General features: G+C 35.7%; 1 protein-coding gene across 2 annotated transcripts; it reads right to left on the bottom strand.

Annotated features, from left to right (window-relative positions):
* Nucleotides 1-618: 618 nt before the first annotated feature.
* Nucleotides 619-15941, bottom strand: LOC147409667 (LRR receptor kinase BAK1-like). 2 transcript variants are annotated; one of them, XM_086431311.1, is made up of 12 exons: nucleotides 15477-15941; nucleotides 12500-12632; nucleotides 12292-12363; nucleotides 9227-9370; nucleotides 7785-7856; nucleotides 7601-7672; nucleotides 7394-7506; nucleotides 4781-4915; nucleotides 4331-4672; nucleotides 3039-3433; nucleotides 911-1251; nucleotides 619-810 (listed from the first exon to the last, which is right to left on the bottom strand). In XM_086431311.1, exons 1-11 carry the CDS (start codon nucleotides 15568-15570, stop codon nucleotides 937-939), a joined length of 1887 nt encoding a protein of 628 aa, XP_086287437.1. In that variant the 5' UTR covers nucleotides 15571-15941; the 3' UTR covers nucleotides 619-810; nucleotides 911-936. The 2 variants fall into 2 exon arrangements, with proteins under 2 accessions (XP_086287437.1, XP_086287435.1); XM_086431309.1 differs by having other exon boundaries at nucleotides 619-1251; nucleotides 15477-15940.
* Nucleotides 15942-25541: the final 9600 nt, after the last annotated feature.

A 25541-nucleotide genomic window follows, 5' to 3' on the forward strand; every position in this document is an offset into this window, starting at 1 on the left:
GAAAAATGTTTAGCACCAAACTTAGCAAACTTTAGGGCTGCAGAACCGTCCCCAATAAATAAACATGCTTATTCTCCTCTTATCTTTAGGAGTTACTCCACAAATTTTCCACTTCTTTGTGTACATTAACAATATTGTGAACGCTAATCAGAAATTGGGGAAAGCCCTTCATGCATTTTTCTTTTACAACCTTGAGATTCTCCTACACTCAAGTTATTGATGACTCCATAAGGTAAGTCTTAAACTTTAATATAATTCAAACATTTAGTGACTACTTGAGAGACCCCCCGATACTCTTGCAAAAAATCCTTGATTTTTCTTCCCCACAACCCATTGTCTTCAATCTCCTGAAAGACCATACCTTTATTAGTGAGGTCTGAAGGAGAGGGACTCTTGAGGTTGAAGTAGAGAAGAAAACTATTACCAGGAAGGTTGAAGCCACGGATGAAAGGCGGATTTGAGTAATTTTACCCATTAGGCTGATGAGATTCAAGACAATTTGTGTGGGGGAGAGACTAAGAGTTCGCGAAGAAGCAGCATTTCGGTCATCTTTTATTAGTCTCTTACAGAAAACTGCATTCAAGGGTATCTCAAATATTCACCAAAAACCAAAACTAGAGAGAGAGAGAGAGATTTGTATTGTTTTGTGAAGACAGCAAGGTATTATTAGCCATCTTACAAATCCTTACTATCTTAAGAATACAGACCATTGCAAAAGATAAACATGACATGCATTGGTGCTTTTGTGGTCGCGCTTTTAACTGCCTCAACTCACAGCATCTTTTCACCAAGAAATAGAAGAGACAGATACTACAAATGGGCCGCACAAAGATTCATATACTAATAAGGCGGGCAAGAGCTACAAAAGAAACAAAAATACATATATGAAAAATTAGGCATAAACCATTACCTTATTTACCTTCAATTGTGGCAATGTTATCTTGGGCCAGACAATTCAATGGCATGGAGGTTTTCAGTGGAGTCCACAATCCATTCAGAGTTCCGGTGTGGAGCGAGCTCGACCTCCTGACGAACAACCTCTACCTTCTGCCACTCCTCCCATTTCTCTGCCAACCCATCGCCTTCAAGCATTCTCACAACTTCTGACATCTTGGGTCGATCCATTGGGGAGCTCTGTGTGCAGAGCAGTGCAACCTGGATCAGCTGCTCCACTTCAGACTCAATATAGTTGTTTTTCAGATCTGGATCGACCAGCATTTCCAATTTCTTCTCTTTCAGAAGCCCTTTCACCTGTGAAATAATACAGATGGGTCATGTGGGTTTTATGATCCACCTAACTGATTGGCTATTGTTATTGAATTTGTTCCTTCTTTTACATTTATACAAGTGTATATATGTGCAAATGTGGATGTGCTGGTAGAATACAAGGGATTGAAGGCAGGATCTACACCATCTCTGGGGGCTAAGGCTAGGGGCCCTGAAGCTGAACTGAACTAAATCAGTTTGCTTGACTTTAAATGAGATATGCTTCTGAAGACTCCAGATGACTTCACAGAGGACTAGGTTGAACACATTAGTGGACATGTTTGCAAATGTAAGTGATGACTGCTGCAACCAAGTGGTGATAACCTACTACAGCAAGTACTATAAAATCAAAGTTCCCAAGGTGTGATGAGACTTCAGTGCTTCATGGTTTAGATTTTATCAGAGGACGAGGAGGCAGACAGAGGCTCCTATGTAGTTTCTCAACTTTTTTTTTTTTGTCTTCTTCTCCATCTTCTGTCTAGTTTTCTTCTCTTGGATCTTTCCCCAGCCGAACCACACCCCAGCCGATCCACACCCAACCCACATCTATCCAATCCAATCCCATCTGAAACCCTAACCCCAGCCCCATGACCCCATTCGAACCCTACCCTGCCTCCCTTAGCCAGCCAAACTCTAACCCTATTTTCCCCAGCCGAACCACACCCCCCCCACCCCTATTCACCCCAGCTGATCCACACCCAGCCCACATCCATCCAATCCAATCCCATCCAAAACCCTAACCCAGCCCCGTGACCCCATTCAAACCCTACTCTGCCCCCCTTAGCCAGCCAAACTCTAACCCTATTTACCCGAGCCACACTTTCCTAACCCCTAAAACCCTACTTGAACCCATTCTTGACCTACAACCTTTGGCCGAACCCTTCCCCAACCGCAAATCCCCATATCTAACCTGATTTTGACCCGTTTTTTTTCTTTCCCCTAATTTCCTAAAGAATAACGTTGCGGGAAATTGCTTGTTAATTTAGTATCATGACTTAGTCCAATTATTGAATGTAACCACTTTAGATCAACCTTTGGGCCCAACTACTTTCTTGAAATCCTTGAAAGGTCCAGAGAAATTTGATTGTGCTGGTTTGGAATCCTAGGCTAGTGGAAGTTCAGTCTTACATTGGAAACCTCTTTCAAACTTCTAAGGTTTAGCATTGTAAGATTGTGATTTGGGTCTTGAATTGTCTCTAATTACTCTTTAGTTGTTCTAAGTGATTTGTGGTGGATTAAACATTATATTTTATAATCAGTTTTGTTTTGATCTCAAATTCATCATATTAGGTTAGTTTCCAGTTCTTTTTTTTTGGGGGGGGGTGGGGTTAGTGGTTAGCATAAGAAGGGGTTCAAGGTTGGTTTCCAGTCCTGCCTCACAGGGGTTTTAAGTAATAACAGAAGATTGAAGTTGAACTTAATATCACAAGACAACCCAGCCGCCGAACAATTGGCCTTTCTGTTTCATTCTTTAATTACTTGAGACTTAGAGCTCCCAATAATGGAATTTGGGAAACAGAAAAGGAAAAGAGAATAAAAACTGGCCAAAACCTAAATGTTTGAAAGCTGAACTAGCTCTGAACCTAGAAATCCAAAACTTGTCCAGCCAATTGCCAGTAATTACTACTGAATCCTAGCCAAAAATCCAAACTTATAAAACAACAATACTCTAAAGATGAAGGAATGAATTATGAACTAAATAGATATATTAGCTTAAAAATGATAAACTCATTAGAGAAGAATATATATTGAGGAATGCAGTACATCCATACCCAATCAAGCAACATAACATCGTCATCATTGGCAAGCCGAGCAAGATCAAATGCTCTTTGTCCAGTTATAAGCTCTAGAAGCATGATCCCGTAGCCAAAAACATCCGTCTTTTCGGAAGACTTTCCAGTGGAGAGGTACTCAGGGGCTATATGTCCGATTGTGCCTCGCACAGCAGTGGTCACATGGGTATCCTTATAGTCCATAAGTTTAGCCAACCCAAAATCCCCAACAACTGCCTCATATTCCTCATCCAACAAAATATTAGCAGCTTTCACATCACGATGAATAATCTTCGGATCACAGTGATCATGCAGATAAGAAAGCCCTCTTGCAGATCCCAACGCAATACGCCTCCGAGTTGGCCAATCAAGTGGGGGATCCAATGGTTGACGTTCTACCAAATTAAATTGATGCAACATAAGTAAGCAACACAATTAGATGATGCAAGTCACACTTCACATGAAATCAGGGTTTCAAATCTTGTCCGGGACCGAGATGATTCACCCGAGTCATCTCGGTATCGTCCATGAACGAGACAGATAGTCACGGCATCTCAATTGAGCAGAACCCCATGAGATAACCAAGATATCTCGGCTGAGATTTTGCAAATCTTGGACGAGATAAGTATTCATGTATTGAAAAGACATAGAAAACTTTGGAAATCTAGACATGCCCCTAAAGTTTTGGTAAATATTAGAGATACCCGTGTTTTGAATTTGAAACTGATGCCATGCCTTCCTTGACTTCAGGCTTATGAGGAAGACCAAATTGCCATCATCTCCAACAGCAAAAAAAATCCCTGATTTTTCTTTCCAAACCGACTCAAGTTTTTCAACCTAAACTCAATGGTAAATTTATTTAATATATTCAACCTTATATTCAGATCAATGATGTCTACCTTTCCTTAACCCTATGTAGAAAACCCTAGATTTTTCTAACCAAATTTTTATCGTTTAATACTTCTTTGAAAATCCTAGGTTAGAAGGTTAAAGAATTGAAGTAGATAGAATCTTGAGGTCGAATTTAAGGTTTAAATTATTTTGTTCAAAGAGATTGAAGACGACTGGTCTGCGAAGAAAAATTGAGGGCTTTTAGTTCAAAATTGAAGATGAAATAACTCATCCTTGAATGAGATGACTCGTCCGAGACAACTTGATCTCACTATGAACAAAGACGTAACGAAATAACGAGATTTGAAACCATGCATGAAATAGCCAAATCCAAGGATAAGGAAAACAGAACACAAGAAAGTTGTCACCTAAAAGAATGTAGAAATGCTACTAAATAATACCTCTCAAACATGATGCAACGCTTCCATTAGCCATGTAAGGGTATACAAGCAAACGTTCTGTCGGGGTCATGCAAAAACCACGTAAACGAAGTAAGTTCCGATGCACAGCCATGCTGATCATCTCTACTTCTGTCTGAAACTGCAGCTCCCCACCTGGTGTCCGCTCTTCTTTTAGTCGTTTTACTGCAACTAATGTACCGTCGGCTAGACGTCCCTTGTATACCTTACCAAATCCACCTCTACCTAGAATGTTTTTGTTGCTAAAAGTATCAGTTGCAACTTGTAGTTCTCGCAGAGAAAACCTTTTAAGCTGGCCTAGATGAACTTCAGGATCCTCTTCAGCTGCAAGGAGGTGTAAACAAGTCATAATACATCCATACTATATGTTTAATTATTATTTAAAAAATACTATATGTTTAATTTACAACAATATTTGATCAGAACACTAACCTGGTACATCAAAGAAATGCTCTGGTTGTTTTCGTCGACGCCACCATGCAAACCCAATTGCAGGGGCAGCAAACAATAAAGCAGCCCCAGCAGCCACTCCCCCAGCAATAGCTCCAGTGCTAGAGGCACTACTCCCTGACATTTAACAAATAGTATAAGATAGTTTAATCCTTTTAATGCAGAATTTGGATCATTGAAACCCATAAATCACAACTTACCCCTTATACAAAAACAACAATAAGCAACCTCAATTGAATTACAATCAACACAACAATATCTAATCCCATGACTTCTTTTGATTTTAGGGGTTGTCAAAACCCAAAATTTATGTTAATGCCACCACATTTTTTTTTTTTTTTTTGAAAAGTGAAAAAAAAAATGTGGTTGGCTATCAAAAAAGTAATGGGAGAAATGCAGCAAACAGATATCCACATATCTCCAAGCAAAAACAAATGCAACAACCAAAGACTTGGTAGGGAAGAAAATAATAAGTCTCTGGTTGGCTACTGTACTGAACCGTAAAAGCATGATTCATCGGAATGTGCTGGTCTCAACCATGACCTGAATGAGACATCAAAGGTTTATTCTGGGTGTGTAGTCATTGTCTAAGTTTGTCACGGTGAAGACATTTTAGTTGTTCAACTGACCAAGATGTACCTCAAAACCAAGACTACACACAATTCTTGCAAACCCTACTTTTTTAATACCACTTCCAAATACAATGATAGCAATTGAGGGTTCTGTGAAGTTTGATAAACCCAGATTACTTTGATCTCCGGTTGAAGTCTTATCAAATAGATAGTGGGTTACAGGTAGTTACATAACCACTATAACTACAAGACTAAATGATCCAATGTATCTCGACACAACTTAATAAGCTACTACATAACTAATTCTCTGAAGAAGGAGCATATAATTGATTACATAAGTGCAATTCCTGTGATGAAGTCATAACTCAATTGTTGTTGGGTAGCCGAAACATCAATTCTGGTCATTGAAGATCACATCCCTTATTTGTTGATGTATATGATTGCCAACTGCATGCCGTTGATGGGGATGAAGAAGATGTCTTAATTGTTGCATCTTAGCACTTGCTCAACTCAAATGGGCCTCTAGGGCCATAATTAGTTTAGGCAAGACTAAAACCCGATAGATATTAATTCAAAAATATTTTGATGATCAAATGGTCTCTAATGGACCACAAAAGGGCTTAATGGTGGCTCTTTCATTGGCTTGATCATTGGCAACAACATCTATGGGCCTCAATGGGCCAAAGTGAGCTTGATGCTAGAAGATTCAGAGGCTCAAAATTGGTCTCAACCAATTAGGCTTGAGCCAAATGGGGCTTCTTTTGGGTCTGAAAAGGAGATATTATCTCAATGTAGGTCACATTGGTGGTGCAAACTTTTCCCACCTTTTTTTTTGTTTTTTTCTTCTTACATGAAGGAAAGATGATTGGGCTACTTGATCTATGGCTTGAACAATGATATGGGTTGGATTGAGAATCGGGCCTAACATATTATCTCAATGTGGGCCTCATTTTGGATTACTTACATGGATGGACCATATCCATCTTAAACAAGAATATGACAAAGGCTTTGGACTTTACTAGTAGGCCCACAACTAAAAACTACAAACCCACTAAAGCAGAAGATAAGATTCTCGTACATGTGATAAAACAAACTAATAAAGACTAAAGAGTGATGGCTCTCCTCAAAACTGTACCATCGACATAGAAGTGGGAGAGTAGATATAGGAGAAGACTTCATGCAAGTTTTCACCATCAATTCACCAAAGAGGGATTTTAAATCTTTTATTTGCAAACACTTACATGAGTGAAGAAATTCATGATGGTGATGCGAATGATGGAAAGAGACGACAATCAATCATAGAGAAATTCAGTGAAGAGAAATCATAATCTATGGGAGGAGCAATGGTGGATGCATCGAGTGGTGCAAATGGTGAGGGCAACAAACACAACAGATAGATTGTCATTCTACATGATAAATAACCAAGGCAAGAGGGAGCAATAGGAACAAGAAAGCAATGACAATCTTCAGTTTCTCCTCATCATGTCTTCCTTTTCTTTAAGGTGTGCAGCGGTGTTACTTCTGAAGAAGAAATAATTGTAGAAACCAAAAATGCATATAAAGTGTTTGCTGTATGGTCTCAACGACAGAATGTGAGAAACAAATAGGGTTAAGAATCCAAGAGCATGGCCCTCCTGATCGCAAGATCATAGCCAGTCATGGCTCTGATACCATGTGAAGTTTGATAAACCCAGATTACTTTGATCTCCAGTTGAAGTCTTATTAAATAGATAATGGGTTACGTAACTACAACACTAAAATGATCCAATGAATCTCGACACAACTTAATAAACTACTACATAACTAATTCTCTACTCGGTTCATTATGCTAGTGGAGAGAATCAACAGAAGAGGAAAACTAGAGTAATCAGGAAGAGATGTCAGGAAAGCCAGGCCAAACCAATAGGGAATGAATTAGACCAAAGGCTAAAGACAAGTTGAGAAAGCATGATGTACAAAATAGCAGCTTCAACTTGGATACATAATCAAACAAAGAAAAAAAAATGAAAAATAAAAAATTCACCTGGAGACGAAACTGGTGGTGGTGGGACAAATGGAGGAGGTGGAGAAAATGGAGGAGATCCTGGGCAAGGATGTCCAGTAACCGGGCCACAGAGACCCACGTTATTAGCAAAACTATAAAACAGGGAACCAGCAGTCAGTAGAACACTTGCAATGATTATAAAAAACCATTACTGTTCACATAATTTATTGTTTACCGTTAACAGACCTGATGGGAGTGAATAGTGAAAAGGAGCCATTGTCTGGAACCACCCCAGATAGTAAGTTGTTGGATAAATCCCTGCATACCGCAAAATGTTAATGGTACATTATAGCAAACAAACAAAAGCTGGAAAAGATGAGAAATAAATGACTTCTGAATGACACAAAAAAGAGACCAACTTGATACTTACAAGACTTGCAGAGCAGTGACATTAGTCAAGGACATGGGAATGTGACCGGTCAAGCTGTTGTTGTTAAGCCGGCTATCATCCATATACATTCCAAGAGAACTCAATGGTAAGTTCCAAATTATCAGAACAATGGTGTATAAATTTAAATAACATTTGTAGATGCATAATACATACATAATATTGTTAACGTTGAAAGTCACACCAATTAAAGAACTCACCAGCCAATTAAATAATAATCCCATGCGCATATATATAGGGTCAGGATCCGCTGACTCATGAAGAATGACACGGGGAAAAAATAATGATCCCAGCCATTTAAACATACAATTGAACGGTAGATATTTATCCTTGAGATAAGTATCTGCGAGATTTGTATTATGGGGATACGTATAAATCTCAATCGTTGGATTTTGAGTTTACACAGTGGGGATCATGTGTTTTCTCATGAGTCATTCTTTTGGGTAATTCTCTTTTTAAATTGTTGTGAGATGACTACATTAGCCCTCTTTTGGGACATTTACCTTTTTAATTACGGACAACAGGTCCACTGATAATAACCAGATTCGTCAATAGTGGTAATTCTACCATGATCACATACATTTGGGTCATGAAAACTCCCTGCACATGCATATATGGCTGTGCACAAGTGGAGAACCATAATAAATATACCATGGAAACTGAATCTGAAGTTGCAATAACATTTTAGCATCTTTTTTTCCCCGATATGGGTTTGTTCAAGTTGTATAGGTGGCAAAGGAAAAGTTAAATGAATATGCTAACTACATAGGGATGAAAGCTTTAAGCATAATAATCAGGCCAACTTAGGTTATGGTTTTCTGGTCCGTGTGAGGAAATGCTTTAATTTGCAAAATAGTGGCTCCAGAAAGCATGTTCTCCTTCTCCTCCAAACTCAGCAGATTTTGCAGAAAAGGGTCCTTACGAGGTAGTTGATACTCTGATCAGTGTATAGAACACGACACTGTACAACCACAATTTATAAGCCAAGCAATAGCCAAACATAAAGTTTAGAATGGGATTGTAATTAGTTCTGTGATCAGTTGGATTATATATTTTATTGTTAATCTTGATAAGATAGACGAGTGTTTGAATTGGGGTCGAAGAGTTTGATTAGAATTAGTGGGTCCAGCTAGAAGTTCATAAATATATGGTTATTCATGATGGAAAATAAGTTGATTATAATATTAGAAATTTTCATTCTTCGGTCCAATAGTTTGTGTAGGGTTTGAAGTGAGGGAAAACTTCAGGACTTGTGCAGATTAAACCCTAGGTTATTACTTCACCATTGCACTGAAGATAAAAATAAATAAAAAATTGATTTAAAAAACTGTTAATCAAAACATGACATTAGCATACATGAAGTATTGGAGACAAACTAATAATTAAATATTCAAGAAAATAAGGTGAAGGTTTAGTATTCATACAGGAAACGCAATTTTGTAAGCTTGCCCAATGTGTCTGGAATAGGACCAATGAAATTGTTTAAGTAGAGATCCAAGCTCACCAAGCTTGTCAGGTTCCCAAGGTCACTAGGGATTGGTCCACTCATGTTATTACTATACAGCTCCCTGCAGAAATCAAGAGGAAAAAATTATTTCAATGCTTTGTACGGTGAAAGAGCTGCAATGTAATACAAAACCATACACTAACTACTTCAAAAATAACCCTAAGCAAAGCACAGTTTCTAAATCATAGACCACCTTATTGCCAACAAAGCAACAATAGTTATTGATAATAGGACTCACATAAAATTCCTCTTGGAATCAACACCCATACGCTAAGTTCCTTCTATCATGCTTTGTCCCGTTTCCAACATTTCGAGTTTCCAGCTGTTGCTATTTGGGGGCCAACAGTCCCTTTGAAGGTGACTTTTGTCATTTGGTCTGTGCTAGTTTAGGTAAAATCTTAATATTGGATAACATCATCACTCGAGTTATTGCTTCAGTTGACTATTATTTCCTTTACAAGGCAAATGGTGAATCTGTTAACCACTTGCTTATTCGTTGTGATTTCTCCTGCACCATCCAATCTCACTTCATTTCCTATTTAATCTCAAATGGTGTTTCCCACATCCAGTGGTTGCGCTTTTCAGTAGATGGCAAAATATCCTAGAGTAGAAAAAAGGATTCTATGCTCTTTGACCCATTCTATCATGGGTTGAAGGATTTGGACAGAAAGGAATTGTTGGACTTCTGAAGGATCATAGCACTCTCTACAAGATATCATCTTATCCATTCTATGTTTCTTTTCTTGTATAAAATCTTCAAGGGCTTTAAGCGTGTCTACTTTGAAGATTTTCTTTTTAGGTGGAATACTGTTTGTTGGGCCTGAGTAGCCGTCTTTGTTTTCTCGCCTTTTGTTTTCTTCTTGTGTCTAATTCCTGTCGGAGGTAGACCTTCTCGACCTCCTTGCTTTGCTTTTTTTTTCTTTTCCTCTTTTTGATACTTAATAAAATTTACATCAATCAAAAATGAAAACAATGATTTTCCTTGCTTTGTTTTTTCCTCTTTTTGATAATTTAATATATATAAAAAATGAAAACAATGATCATTTTTAAAAAGAATGAGACAGTTTTCTACTTCACTTTTGGCCCAATTCTTGGTAACCACCAACTTGGTGGGTGAGACAAAGTGCCTAACACCTTCATTGTCTCACAACCGAACCTCCTTACCCTTGACCTCTAGGTTAAGATCAATTCGAGTCACCAAGTTATTGGAAAAACAGATTTCTAAAACTCTTTAATGGTGTCCATTCACACCTTAAACTCTTTAAATAGTGACGACTCCTAAACCCAAGTAGATGAGGTCAAAACCCATTGAACCTCACGTATCTACTCTCTTTTTCTAGGATCACTCTATTTGATCCTACCCACGCCTTAACCACAAAATTAATTAATTAATTAAATATAAAATATATACTCGAAAACCCAATTTTCAGGTGAACCAATCACTTTCATCGATTCTATTGCTCTAAAACTTCTAGAGATTACATTAATCAAAGTAGGTTCCTAATGATTTTTTTTTAATTTTTTGTGTTTTGTGCATTGATTCACTGCTGAACTCAATATTCAATATATAAATAAAATGATAAACTCAAAATAAATTCAATGAACTAATGAGTTAAATGAACAAGACAAGAAAAAATTGCATTATAGACACGCAAAATTTTGTTTTGGGTTTTTTCTACTATTGCCTGACATATAATGATCATGACAAGAAGTGTCTGTCAACACGGCGTAAGTTACGTTTGCAGCCCATTTCTGTCAAGCTCTGAGACAAGGACACGTGTCCCTTTGGTATTGGTGGGCCCAATGTAGAATACCGAATAAAAGCTAGTGGAGCCAGATGACCGTTATGAGCCTGGGACAGGTAAATCAAACCACCCAAGCCAGAGCAAAAAACAGGGCTCGGAGGTCAGTGGGTCCTAACGGTTAAGGGAGTGCATCAGATCGAAATTTCGTTGACTCAGACAATGCACCTCTGGCATAATAAAACAAGAAATTTATGGTGATCTAAGCTCGTCCATGCATCCTAAATCATGAATACAATAATCACCGTACCAACCGGGTAATGCTGTGGATTTTAGGAAACTCGGGGCCAACTGAGCACACACCCTAAAATGAACTTGCAGATGCCCCACATTAGCAACATAAAAAAGTTGAAACACATATTTTTTAGTATTTAAGATTTCAATTGTATGAAAGCATACAAATGCAAGTGATGTCATGTCAAACACCCACCTTAAAAGCTTACAACTTCAAAGTACAGGAGTAAGGACTTCAAATATGCAGCGAGCACCCAACACTTGAGGATTTTTGCCATTTCAGACATGTATTGAGTTGTTAAACACAACCATGGTTTGATATTATGGTGGTGGTTGTTTGAAACTCTTATTGAGTTAAGGTGTATGCACTGTGACTTAAGAAACAAAGAGTAAACGAGACATAAACAACTTGAGATGCTCAGGCAAGACGGTGCTAAGAACAGGGATATTCTAGATACTCAACCCATCAAAAGAAGCTAAGCGCCAATACGTTTACCAGAATGATGCTTAAAATTTATTATTTTGTGCAGATATTTCCTAGATATCAAGAGAAATGTTTAGTCAAAAAATTATAAATATAAACCATATGTTTCCATGGAAAAGCATGCAGAGATAAGTGAGTAAATTTACCAGAATATGTAACACCCCACAATTTGAAAATAGTTGATGAAAAATCTTGTAAAATGAATAATTTATGAGACATTTACTCACCTTAACTTTCAGGAATTCCAATCTCCTTTCAGCATAACGAATAAATTAGATATTTGTAAAATAGATATGAAATTCTGAAGATCAACATACGCACATAATCCTAAAACCTGGGAGAACTAGTATGACTAATAAAACTGCTCTGAAAATGAAGGATCCTACTTTCAGAAAGAAAAACAAAAAATGCAGAATGCTAAAAACGAAAACACCAACATTTGTAGGATAGAGCAATACTTACAAGTACTGCAAATTTCTAAGCTGACCAAGTTGCGGAACTAGTTGACCGGATAGAGCCGCATTTCCAAGATCACTGAAAGAAGACAAGGGACAATAATTGCCATCATATAAGCTACCCCATCAAAATGGAAAGCAATGTTAACCACCCAGTGGTAAATTACATTATGACCACATAACATAAAAAAATTATTCAGAAGGATAATGCTTACACTCTTATAACACTGTTATCAGTGTTGCATGTAACATGAAACCATGTGCAGGGATTGACGAGAGTAGGATCCCAACTTTGCAGCACATTATTAGGATCTAGTAAATTGGAACGTAGGCTATGCAATGCATCCCCTGTTGACAGAGGAACATGACAGCATCAATTACAGTTTGTAAAAACTAATAAAAACAATTGAAAAATCGTCAGTTTCAGCTAAACAATCTCAAAACCATGTTATAACAAAACAAAGAAAATGTTAGCACATTTAATCATAATAATACATCATGAGAAACCATTGGATGATACTGGCATAAAAATTAAAAAATGAGGATTACCAGAATCATTATCGAAGGGGCATCTAGAATGTTTGGGAATATTAAGAAACTAAGAAGTTCCCGTCATCATCAAAGACTTATCTCAAAAATTTGTGGTCAGCTGAATGAATCTTCTTACTCCACTCAGTTTTGTCTAAACCTATGTCTTCTTTTATTGCACGTGTTTTTGCATCCTCTCTTACTACCTCAATCCATGTTATTTTGCTTTTAGGACCTTCAACTTGCACATTCCTTCTATAACCGGAACTGTACTTGGCCTTCATTGCACTTGCTGAAACCTCAATCAACTTTATCTTTTGGTAGGGAAATGGGTTAGTGGTAAAAAATTAGTGGGTGATGGCAGGTTTTGAACCAAGCTCGTGGTATCAACATGGGGCCACCCCTATATCTTCATGTATGCGTTCATACCTAATTCTCTATTCTTTTTCAATCTTTCCACTCATCCATCTCAACATCTTCATCTCTTTTTATGCTAAAAAATTCCTAAAAAATAATATTACCATAGAAATTTGAAGAAAAAAAAAAAAAGGAATAAATAAAATAAGCATACTAGTGCTACTTTTCTTATTGTTTATCTTGTCGAGTGGCATGTTCAAGCCAAACGCTTAATAGCAATGCATTATCAACATGATTCATCTCTCAAGTATAAATCATAAACCAAACCTACATTAAAAACTAAATATTCAAGTAAAAAGTCAAAGCTTTGTTATAAGTGTATCATCATTGAATCCTGATCACAGAGATTTGGGTTCAACTAACCGATTCTTCTTCCTCCATTCAATTTTGTCAACAGAAATGTCTTATGTTATGCAAAGTGCATTCATATTTGCTTTCACTATTTCAATCCACATTCTTTTGGATCTTTCTCTCGCTTTTTTAGCACCTTCAACTTACATTTTCCTTCTAATTGGGTTTGTAAATAGTTGGTTGAATATACCCAAACCATCTCAACTGACTTTCTTCTCGTTTATCACCGATTGAAGCTACTCCTACATTTTCTCAAATGCATTCAGTTCTAATTTCATTTTTCCCAGTCTTTCCACTATCCATCCCAACATCCTCATCTATGCTACACTCAATCTATTAACTCAGTGCTTCTTCATCACTCAACATTCAGCTCCATAAAGGAGGTCAATAGATCACCTAGAGAACAACTAAGAGGAATAGCAAAGGGGAAAAAACAAAAAACTTGACAACATATCCTCCTTACAAACAAGCTCTCACCTAAAATTGGAACCCTTGAAAGAGGCCCCTAAACTCATTGAAGAGATTGCATCGAAGAAAATCAGGCCTAAGATGCTAATGATGACCTTATAGTCTGAATCCACTCTCCCTTGAAACCTTGCTTAGTTATCGCCTCTTAGAAGTTCTAGCAAACTGCAAATGGGATCAAACTCCATAAGAATCATATTCTTAAAATAAAAGTGGTGGCCCGCTAACTTTGGAAAATCCAATTGATACAAAAAAAAAAAAAAACGACTATTAAAATGGAACCAAATGACTTGGGAAAATTTATAGTGAATGAATAATCTGCATTCACCCATTCTTCTTCTTCGTCCACCAATTACTTTGGTGCCTCCCAGTTATCTACTTAATTAAAATAAAAATATATTAAAAAGCTTAGGAATTTATGCATTGCAATGTCAACTTTATGGAATTAAAAACTCACCGCCTTCCTCCTATATGTTGTGATAGTTCACATTGGCTCTAAGTATGCCACTGCCATTTCAATAACATTGACAAGAAGTTCATTGACGTCATTAAGCCATAATGAAGTCTCTGCATCCACCACTCTTATTCTATTTGTTGATCCACACCCATTGTCCTTCTTCAGGTGGTTCAACAAGTTATTCATTACCTGAATTCACCATATTGGCATGCAGTAAATCTTCCTCATCACCCCTCGCCATAATCTTCACATGCATATCCTTTAATCTTTTATTGTACATAACGTACACTAGGGCACTCAACGTTGCTTGATCCAAGAGATCACTATTTTTCATATGTACCTAATACCTATTGTCGTGTATAAATGTATTACTACAAACAATTAATATGCACACATGTGCTAAGTCAAAATAAATTATTACCCACTCTTTTGGGTCTGCAGTTAGCTTGATCATGCAATTGAACATACCCAATTTGATTTTGGCATGAAAAGATAAATCAAGCCCGTATCCAAATCAGGGAGTCGAAATCTATTTTGTGACATGTAAACCGTGATGCATAAAAATAAAAAACCAATTTCTAATTTATGATTGCTCATATCCCCTTGTTCCCTTCTCCTACAAAGTCCATCGCTGTAACTATTCTGAATCAACCCTCCCAATACAACAACTAATTTGTTCTCAAAATCTCGTCTTCCAAAGTCCATCACCTCATATATATGAAACCCACAATCATCTCCTTTTCTTAATCAACCCTCCATGACGTCGTCAGTTCTTCTACCCAAATACGTAGGTTTGCGATAAATTTCTAAAACAAGATAAGCTCAACTAAGCATATTTAGTAGAAAATATACCATTCTTAGCTCCTTTTGAAATCTAATTCATCAGTAATTTTATACGAAGTTGCAAATATCATGATTCCTTCATATCTACCTCACAAAAATGTCAAAAAATAGATAAAGATCAACGAGCATACCTTCCGTATTCGCATGGATCGTTGTTAATGGATGAAACAAAAGAATCAACCAGAGAAGAACCGAAGTCACGATCTCTCGCTCCATGACTCTCATGTTTCTCCAGCTAAAAATCCTCACCCACTCGAGCTTACTTCATTAATCCTCTCAAATCCACAGTAATAATTCCACTAAAACAACGCATCAGAAAAACCCTAATTTCTACAGAGAAACTTATTAAAATCTCCACCATTTTTGACCAAAAAAACACCAACCGATTCAAAATTGATGGCCGATCTCATTAGAAAACGAAGCACATTACAAGGAACACGTGATTTGAGGTAAATTCTGAATCATTTCTCCCTTTTTTCGTTTTTTTTTACTGTAACTCTTCTATCTCAGTCTCTTTGGGGGAAAAATTGTTCGAATTATCCCTTTGTGGTTGCCTTTCTAATGATCTTTAACTGAGGGGAAGGCTAGAGTTCAGTGTTTCAGCTGCCCAAGAGTGGCTGCCCGCTGCCCGATTCGTAGTCAAAATCTCTATCAGCTCGTGGAAAGACTCAAAGAGACATAACCGGAACCCGGGGCCCACCATTGCCACGTTGGATAAGGTCAAATCCACGTTGAATATTTGTATTACAGAACAAAAAGTCAAAACAGTGACCGATACGAAAAACCGGATACCCAAGTGTTTATTGTTCCGTTAAGTCTTGTACGGTAGATGGAAATCGGAAAAACTTTGATGCGAACAGCCGCTCCAAAGAATTGAGGAAAAAGTCTCTATCAATGACACGTGGCTTTTCTATGTTTTGGTGAATACTTGATTTATGTACGAGTGCTGATTTTCCAAATAAAAAGCCTTCACTTGCTCAATACTTAGTTTTACGTGGCATGGACATAGAACCATAGATCTTTTTCCTCTGAATATACAACTGCACATCTTTTATCCCGAGGAAAAAAGATCTATAGATTCGTGTTATTTGAATGAAGACTTTCTTGTCAGAAAATCATTATTCTCCCTGACATGACAGGTGCTAGAATCATAGATTTTCCTTGGGATACACAACTGCACATATTTATGGAAGATGTAGAATTGTGTATATCAAGGAAAAATATATGATTTTAACCCATGCCACGTCAAGGGACGTCAAAAAATCACGACTCTTAATTTATCTCTATGTTTTAAAATTAATAATGATATACTCCTTGCCCTTGGTATTCTCTCATAACTAACAAGAAACAAACTAAAACACCTTTGATTTTTCTTTTCAATCTTAATTTTTTTTTTCTTCTCAAAATCAATCATTTTCAACCTCTTCTGATACGAAATGATGATGAGTAAGACATTTCGTAATAAGTCATATTATTCATTTGTCATGACGGAACGGAAATATGAATATATATAAGTGCAAGGGTCAAAAAATTAGAAGTGTAATACAATCTTGTTATCCCCCATTGTGTGGAAGAGAGCTCGCAATTTTTTTGACTTCCTTGACTTTCGACATTTACTGGGTGTTTACTTCTGTTGATTAGTAATCTTTCAAATTATTGCATCACAGGAGAGTTTGACATTATTTTTCAATAATGAATAAGAAAAGACCAAGGTCAATGGGCATGTCATCAATTTGGTAAGGGAAATGATTTCTACAAAATTTTAAAGGGGGTAGACCTCTTAGGTGTTTGTAAATGAGGGTGTCTCTAAGATGCAAAAATATAATAGAGACGTGGCAATTCTCCTGTTAATTTAACAGCTTAACATCTTTATTGTTAGACAGCAAATCCTTGGCCTACCATGCATTTGAGCTGTATTGGTGAGCTTAATTTGAATTGAGAAGGGAGTGGGACCCATCATTTGTAGGTCCCACTTAAGGACATCACGCATGCTTAAACGTTTATCCCACAAATGATTTTAGAAAAAGTGAAAAAATTTAGTACAATTCGAATTGTTATGTATAAAATGAATGTGGAGATTTTAAGGATCACTTTTTGTAACATCAGACAAACTTCCTTTGACCACTTTTAGTATTAAAATTTTGTAAATTTTTCTTTTCGAATCTTCTCAAAGATCAATAAGATGATGACATGTGGAAATAGAAGATAATCTTTTTGAGGAATCAATTTCTATTTTTGAAAATGGTAAGGGAAAATATTTAAGGAGTGGATCCTCTATAGTACTTATTTCATGTGCTATCATGCAAAATGTTTTGGACGGTTAAGATGGTACCACGATGAAAAAAAATACATCGGCCTGGTTTGAGTCAAATTTGAAAGAACAAAAAAGTGGATGTAATCGATGGCTTTGAAAATAGATGATCACTGGACTTTAAAATTTAAGTGATTAGGTATTTCTATTGTGTTAACGTTGCACCATCTCTTTTTTCTTTTCTTTTTTATGCTTTGACGAGTTACATATACTAACCATCCTAATACGTGTTCAACACTTAAATATAGTCATTTTTATGTGAAAGGGTATATAAAGATTCAAATGTATGACTTGAGGAGACCCAACTGCCCTTACCATCTCAACTAACTCCTGATGGTGTATTACAAAGGATTTGCTCCCAAATTCTAAACATCTTGAAAATACCAAGATGGAAAAGAATCAAGAGAATATCAAAAAAAATTAATGGAGCTTACTATTGAATACAAAGATGAAAAGTCTATAAATAAGAAGTAAATTAATAAGAGAGCTGCTATTGCCACACCAACTTTTACTAATGCCCACCAATTCTTATGTAAATCACCAAAGAATTGCACATAGTTGGTATGTCATTTAGTAAAAGTCATGGTGGCAATAGTAACTCTCACTAATAAAATAATTTAATTAATTCTTTTTAATAGATTGATCCCCAAAAAAATCTCTTTAATAATCAAGTATACTACAATATTCATCGTACGACTTAAGAATGTGTTTTATTTGGTAAGTTTAAAGGTAATGAAATTATCCAATTCTCAAAATGCACGCATGGTCCTTAACAGCAATCTTGAGAATGTCATGTAAGGGATCCTCGAGGGATAAATAAACCCAAGTGCATCTCCTCCAAGCATGAAATCATCAAGCCTAGGATATTTCTAACCACTATGAGAAAAATGGTGATGACATGATAAGTCGGTTTGTAACGACTTATTCTATGTAATTTTACTTGACATTTTGTTAATTTGAGAGTGATTTTATTTAGTAATCGTTCTTTTTATTGTTTTATGTAATAAATGGCCAAGAATACGAAAAGGAAGCAATTCGGGGTGAAATCGAAAGAAAAGATGAAGTTTCGGAGAATGGAGTACAAGAGGCAGAGGCCGCCGTAGTAGTGGATACAAATCCGTCGCGGTGCTCGTATTTAAATCAACAAAGGCCCCAAGACAGAAGCTAGCCGTCGCAGCAGTGGGTACATGCTTGTCGCGGCGCGTGGCGCGATTCCTTTTCTGCACTTCACCTCGTGTTGTTATCATATCGTTTAGATCTTATTTAAAGGGGATTTAACCCTAATTGTATTCAGAACGTATGGAGGCTATAAGTAGTTGATTTTTTTAGGGTTTATGGAGATCTTGGAGGCCAGAGAAGAAGAGGGAGAGGAGATCAAGTGATTGCTACGGCAATCTCGAATTTTACTGGTTTATTCTTCCTTTCTTCTATGGTTAATTTCAAGATGTTTGTTTCGTATGTTGTAATGAACTAAATTTCGTTTCTAGGGTTGAGATGTAACTCAGATACAATTTCATAGTTGTTCTACTCAAATTCAATTATTTTTTTTGTAATTACTTATTTGTGTGTCTATTTTGAGTTTAATGCTGTCAATTCTGAAGGCCAAAGTTTTGATTGATTTATTGATCTAGGTTTATAATGAGAATTAGAATCTAGGTTAGGTCAATAAAATAGATCACGTTGGAATGAATGAACGATTGAGGTACTTTAGCATGTTCTAAGAGGCTAGTAATTCAGTTTACGATAATTCCACAGATTTTATTACTCTTTGATATTTAAATTCACATAGAGATGTGTTGAGTTAATATTTAAATCTAGCGTATTTCGAAAGAAAACACTAGTTGGTATAGGGAATTAAACTTTCAAATAAGGCAAAGCAGGAATTACTTTAAATAATCAATTACGTAGGAATATCTGTAGTGAAGTCGAAAGCCCTAGGTTTTTAATCCATAAGAATTCATTCTTTCTTATTTCATTGTTATTTCAATTTGCAATTCTACAATTCTCGATTTATCAAATAGTAATTTAAGTGATTATTTTTGGTACTTAGTAACTTAATCCTCGTGGGAACGATATCTCATATTATTACTTGAAACGATTAGTGCACTTGCTAGCATAAATCATACGCATCAACATACAACATACATTACATGACATATAGAGAGAAAATATTTTGCTTGTCTAAAGAGGCATTGAATCTCATATGTTACCATTTTGAATGATTTTTAGTTGCACAAGTACTTAATGCATAGATCATACCCTTTCATCGTAGCTAAAACATGGCAATTGTTGGATCATATCCCTATGGCATGTTCTAAGTTTGACACAATATCCACCAACACTACACAAATTGCCTATCACTCAAAAAAATTGCTATAAATAGGAGCTAATGAGAACTCAAGATACAAAATCCTCCATAACCCAAGTTGTTACTTTCCTGAATTAAAATTTGACTTGGGCGTAAAGAAAGTGTAATTGATAAAATCCCCATCAAAGGGAAAGTGGATACTAGATAAGAAGACCAATAGTTCTTATCGACTCACATCATATATCCTAAGCTATTGGATGACTTTTAACCCTATAGAAGGTATCCCTTCTAGTTGGTTCATATCTCAATGGTTTATAGGATACATCTTGATGTCTAAGATAAAAAATAAATTTTCTTCCCACCTTTTTAGTTTCATTTGTGGAATATGCTATAGAAAGTAGTAGAGCTAGGACAAGCTACAAGATCAAACTTGAATGATAACAAATAATCAAAAGTTTAATCGTACAACCGCTGTTGATCATTATTCCTAAATTCAACAACTTAATTTTAGATGAACCCCAAGGGGTTGGCCTAGTGGCAAGTTGAGCCTTGATGAACTCCTTAGGAAAGGTAGGCCAAATGTTCAAAACCCCACCCTTCAGGCTCCAATTGGCCCTCTACTCAACCAGTTGTGTGTAGGACCTTCCAAGAGGGTGGTACATGTGATCGTGGGATTAGTCTCACCTGTAAGGTGGGGATACTCATAATAAGCACACACAACAAAAAAAACTTTAATTTTAGATAGAGCAATTGTGGAATGGTAAAAACAAGAGGAACACCATCAACAATCACAAAAAATGAGCAATACATATGATGCATGAAAAATGACTAAAGAAATGCAATACAAGATGAGCTTGTTGAGAAAATATAATAGACAACAAAATGATGGAAGCAAATAGATGAGTTAGTGGTCAATGCGTGACACATGAAAGATATAATCGACGAGCTTACTTCCCAAATAGATCTTCTAGAATCTACCCAAGTAACATAAGGTCTAGCCCAAGAATAAGCTCAAGCTAATGTCTTAAAAGAAAATGAGACTATGAAATTATTAGTCAAGAGCAAGTGTGTTATAGTGATTTCACATTGATTGTTATATGTGAGATATCTCATTCTTACTTTGATCTACAAATCATCTAAAAACCTCCCAAGAAGTTTTTTGCACCTAAATCCATCCCTTTCAATGAGACAAATTATCCAATAAAATATAAGCTTCACTATTGAATTGGTACTCTAGAAAGGGAATGAAGTCGGTCGGCGGATAGGCTCCCATTGACTGAGTGCAAGCTAGGATTTGATCCCATTTTGGCAACCTTCCACCCCTAAAAGCTAGCTTCATCTTTTATCCCCGCGAAACAAGAAGTTTATCTTCTCTCGAGATCGGGCAGCACATATATGGTTGAATTTCCACCCATCGAAATGCACCAGTCGCTTCAATCCTCATTGAGAATTGGATTAGCCACTCACTCAAGATGTTATTAGCCATTGTCCATTGGTTCCCCAAGATTTTCTAACCAGCCATCACGTTTTCTTTTGTTTTGGAAAAGGAAGGGGCGAGCATAGAACTATGTTGATATCCATGAGGAACCAAAGGTTTTGAACTTTGATTTCGGCATTGGTGGGTCAACCCCTACAGATCTAGGAGCTGGTGGCGTCGAAGAGCAAGGATCTACCTATGGGATAAGTATAGGTCTGGTATAATTCATTAGAAAAGAATGCCCCTTGACTTGGAGATAAGTAAGCCACTTGATGACCGAGTTAGTTTAGATAGAGGGTGGTCGTAGATCAGGGATCGATGTAATTGATTACCTCGTTTAGAGTCAGATGATAATTTGACAAGATGATCGTTCCCAACAAGTTTGGCAAAAGAAACTTTGATATAGTTCTATCGATATAATCCCTGCGATAACTAGTCCTTATTCTAGGAACGTTGTTAAAGAACATACTATAAAAATTGGACGATTTTTTAATCTAATCCTAAAAATATTCAAAATTAAAGGACTATAATTAGAATATAACATAAAAGGAAGGTACCACAATCTAATATGTAATCAAACCCACAAGAAATCATAGGACGTGATCGGCCAACTTAGAAGTATTTAGTCATTCATAATCAGCTAATTACATGTGTAGATACGTAGGATTTGAAATCTTTAGGGATGTTTGAGCTCATCTACACAGGTTTATGAGTTGCAACCATTCAATTAAAGTGTGAATGGACACTATAAAAGGTTTTTGTTAAAATCTATTTTTTCACTTATAATGATTCATATATCCAAAAGATAAGAGGAAATGGTCTACCTAAAAATCTAAGGTAAGGAGGTTCGGTTGAGGGACAAGAAATGTGTTAGGCACATTGTCTCTCCCATCCTAAGATGGTTATCAATATATGACCATAGGTGAAGATTAGAAAACTCATTTTTGGATTTTTAAAATAGAGGAAATTATATAGAAAATTAAAAAACAAAAGAACTATAGTCCAGTTTTAATAAATGAATTATTTACACTAATGAGCAAGCTAAAACAAAAATGTTGCTAGCTGAAATTTTTTGTGAGCTTAAGATTTTAATGGAAATCCATATGGATTTCACATTCTTAGATCCAAAAGCTTTTTTAGAGAGTTATGTGCTCACTTAGGAATATATTTTAGTTGTGTGTATATAGTGTATACATGTAATGGACCTAAAAACAAAAAAATTACTTCTAAGAAATGATTACTTTCTAGCTCTTAAGCCATTAGAAAATAAACTAAGAAAAAGTATATTCTAAAAATTTATATTTGCAAGAAAAATAAACTACATCTAATCTAAAAATTTTAAGTTTGCAAGGAAAGTAAATAAACAAAGAATCATTACTCTAATGCTCTCATGGAATTTATTGATGACTTATAGGAGGAAATTACCTTTAAGAGGTTTTACTTTCTACCTCCAAGCCTTAAGTTAAAGGAAACTAATATTTATATTGTTAAAAGTAAATGAAACTAAATGTAAAGACGAGGGTATATAGAGGAGGAAGGTTTAGAATGGAAAATTACATAGAAAAATTTGAAGATTACAATTAAACCCTATATTGGTCTCTTCTTCTTCTTCGTTAGAGTTACTTTGGTGTTTGAGAAATGATTTGGATGGAGTTTTGGTAGGCTAAAGAGATTTGAACGTAATTTTGAATCACTTGAGCTCCTCCCTTTTTTTTACCTTAGATAGTTAGGAGACCTTTAGGAATAAATTTATTATAAACCCTAAGGTTCCCCATATTTTCAACAAAACCTCTAGAGAAATCTAAATTATCGCTCTTCTCCTTGGTCTTGATGGTGTTTCACACACATATACATCTCACAAATCATGATGATTAAGAGGATAAGATTGTAAAAATGCATAATTCTAGAGAATTTTTTAGGAGGTTAAAAAGATCCTAGGTCATTAGTTTTGGGTCAAATCCTAAAGAATTTGGCTAGATGGCATGTAAATATGGATTTGGATTTTGGACATTAAGGTCATCTAACCTAACTAATTCTCTAAAAACCTAATGTTAAGAATATTTTTGCTCACAAGTTCTAAAGGATTTTAAAGGTTGGGAAAAATTATCACAAACTATGGAATTTGGTCCAATTATAAAAAAAAACCTTTTAAGATTTATGCTTGAAAGGCATAAACGTAATCTACTTCACTTTGGTTCTAACAAGATGGGATTAGAATAGTAATTACATTCATGTAGGGATCAATTTGACCCAAGGTCTTAGTTGAAAGAATTGAGAAATTACAAGAAGATCAAAGTATTGGATTTATTGAAGGATTGAAGGAAGGGTAAAAGAGTAAAATGGAGGATTTCTTTGGGGAAAAGTCATTAAGGGGGGATTTAAAGGGTAATCATCTCCAATAAAATTTGAGCACACATGTACTTGTAACAGAATTGGCCTTGGGTGAATCAGGCCTGAACAAAAATTATGTCTGGCTATGAGTCACAAGGGACTAGGCAAAAATGCTCTTAGACATTGGTTACCCTTGGTTAGGCAAAAAAATATGTTTGACCAAGGTTGAGGTATGGCTAGGCTTAAAATTAAGCTTGGACAAAGGTGAGATACAGTTAGGCTTAAAATTAAGCTTGGACAAGAGTGATGTATGGCCAGGCTTAATTTTAGAACTTGAAAAATGGTTTTCAAGCCTTGTGGCTACTAGAAACTTGGGTTTTTGAACCCTCCTGAAATACATTTGGATCAAGCCCTTCCTCAAAAGGTTTTGGTGCTCTCTGGCTTGACTTAGGCAAAAATGGGGGTGTTTTCAATACGAACACCAACAACTAGGACCAGTTGCACTTTTCCCAATCGTTCGTCTACTTGAAACCTATAAAAGGGCATGAAATGATTTTTATTGGATTTGAGCATTTATATCAAGCATTTGAAAGCCTAATGATTATCATTGATTTTTTATTGGTTAATTGGGAAACTCAAATCCAATGGCTATAAACCATCAATTGGACTTATTTTTTGTGTCTTGGTAAACAAAGGCATGGATCAAAAGTTCATGGTCACTAGGTGAAAGTCTACCATGTAACGATTATTGCATGACCAACATAAGGACGGGTATTTATGAGTAACATCTTGAGTTTTTACTTTTTCAAATAATTGAAATCTTTTGCACCAAAAAAATTCTAACCACTAATTTAAAAAATAAAGCACAACAATGGACCCTCACTCCTTTGTCTCAAAATTAATACCTCATAAACAATGTATTTCGATGATGGTTGTTTCTCCTCCTTTGTCTTCTCTCTTCTTCCTATTTTCAAGAATACTATCAACTTAACTTTATAATTTTTTTCTCTTTTACCTTTTTTCAAAAATACCCTTATAACTTTCAATATTATTTTTTCTTTTTTCCTCGTTTTCAATAATACACTTTCAAATTTATTATTTTTTCTCTTTCACTCCCTAAATCTCAAAGAGGATGCATGTGTCATAGGCTCGGGCAAACTCTAGTAAGTATAATAAATCACAATAGTTCACTTCCTAATGTTTATCCCTCATAAGTAGTGGTAGAGATTTAGAGTTCGTTTGAATATACATAAAATAATATAAAAAGATTTACTTTTGCAAGTTAAAAAACTTGTTTTGAATCATTTTAGAAAATTACTTTCAAAAAGTAAAAATCTCAATTTTTTAAAAATAAAAAATAAAAAATAAAATTAATTTATACTTTTTAAAAGTTATTTTCTCTCAAAACTACTTTTTACATTTTAAAAAATTACTTTCAAAAAGTAAAAATCTCAATTTTTTAAAAATAAAAAATAAAAAATAAAATTAATTTATACTTTTTAAAAGTTATTTTCTCTCAAAACTACTTTTTTACATTTTACTTTCTATCCAAATAGGCTCTTAATCTCCTCATGAATCTCTTGACAACTCTTCATTATATTGCCTTCTTTCTTTTCTCTTTTTCAAAAGAATAATGTTGAAGTAACATTAAAATGTACATCGTGGGGGGACATTTCTAACATGGATGTGTGTCAGAACCATGGATGATTTCATTGAAATCTCACTCATATCTAAATGAAAGGCATTTATGGTTCTGACACACATCCGTA

This window comes from Akebia trifoliata, chromosome 2, assembly GCF_017979445.1.
Source record: "Akebia trifoliata isolate Shusen 1 chromosome 2, ASM1797944v1, whole genome shotgun sequence".
Lineage (NCBI taxonomy): Eukaryota > Viridiplantae > Streptophyta > Magnoliopsida > Ranunculales > Lardizabalaceae > Akebia > Akebia trifoliata.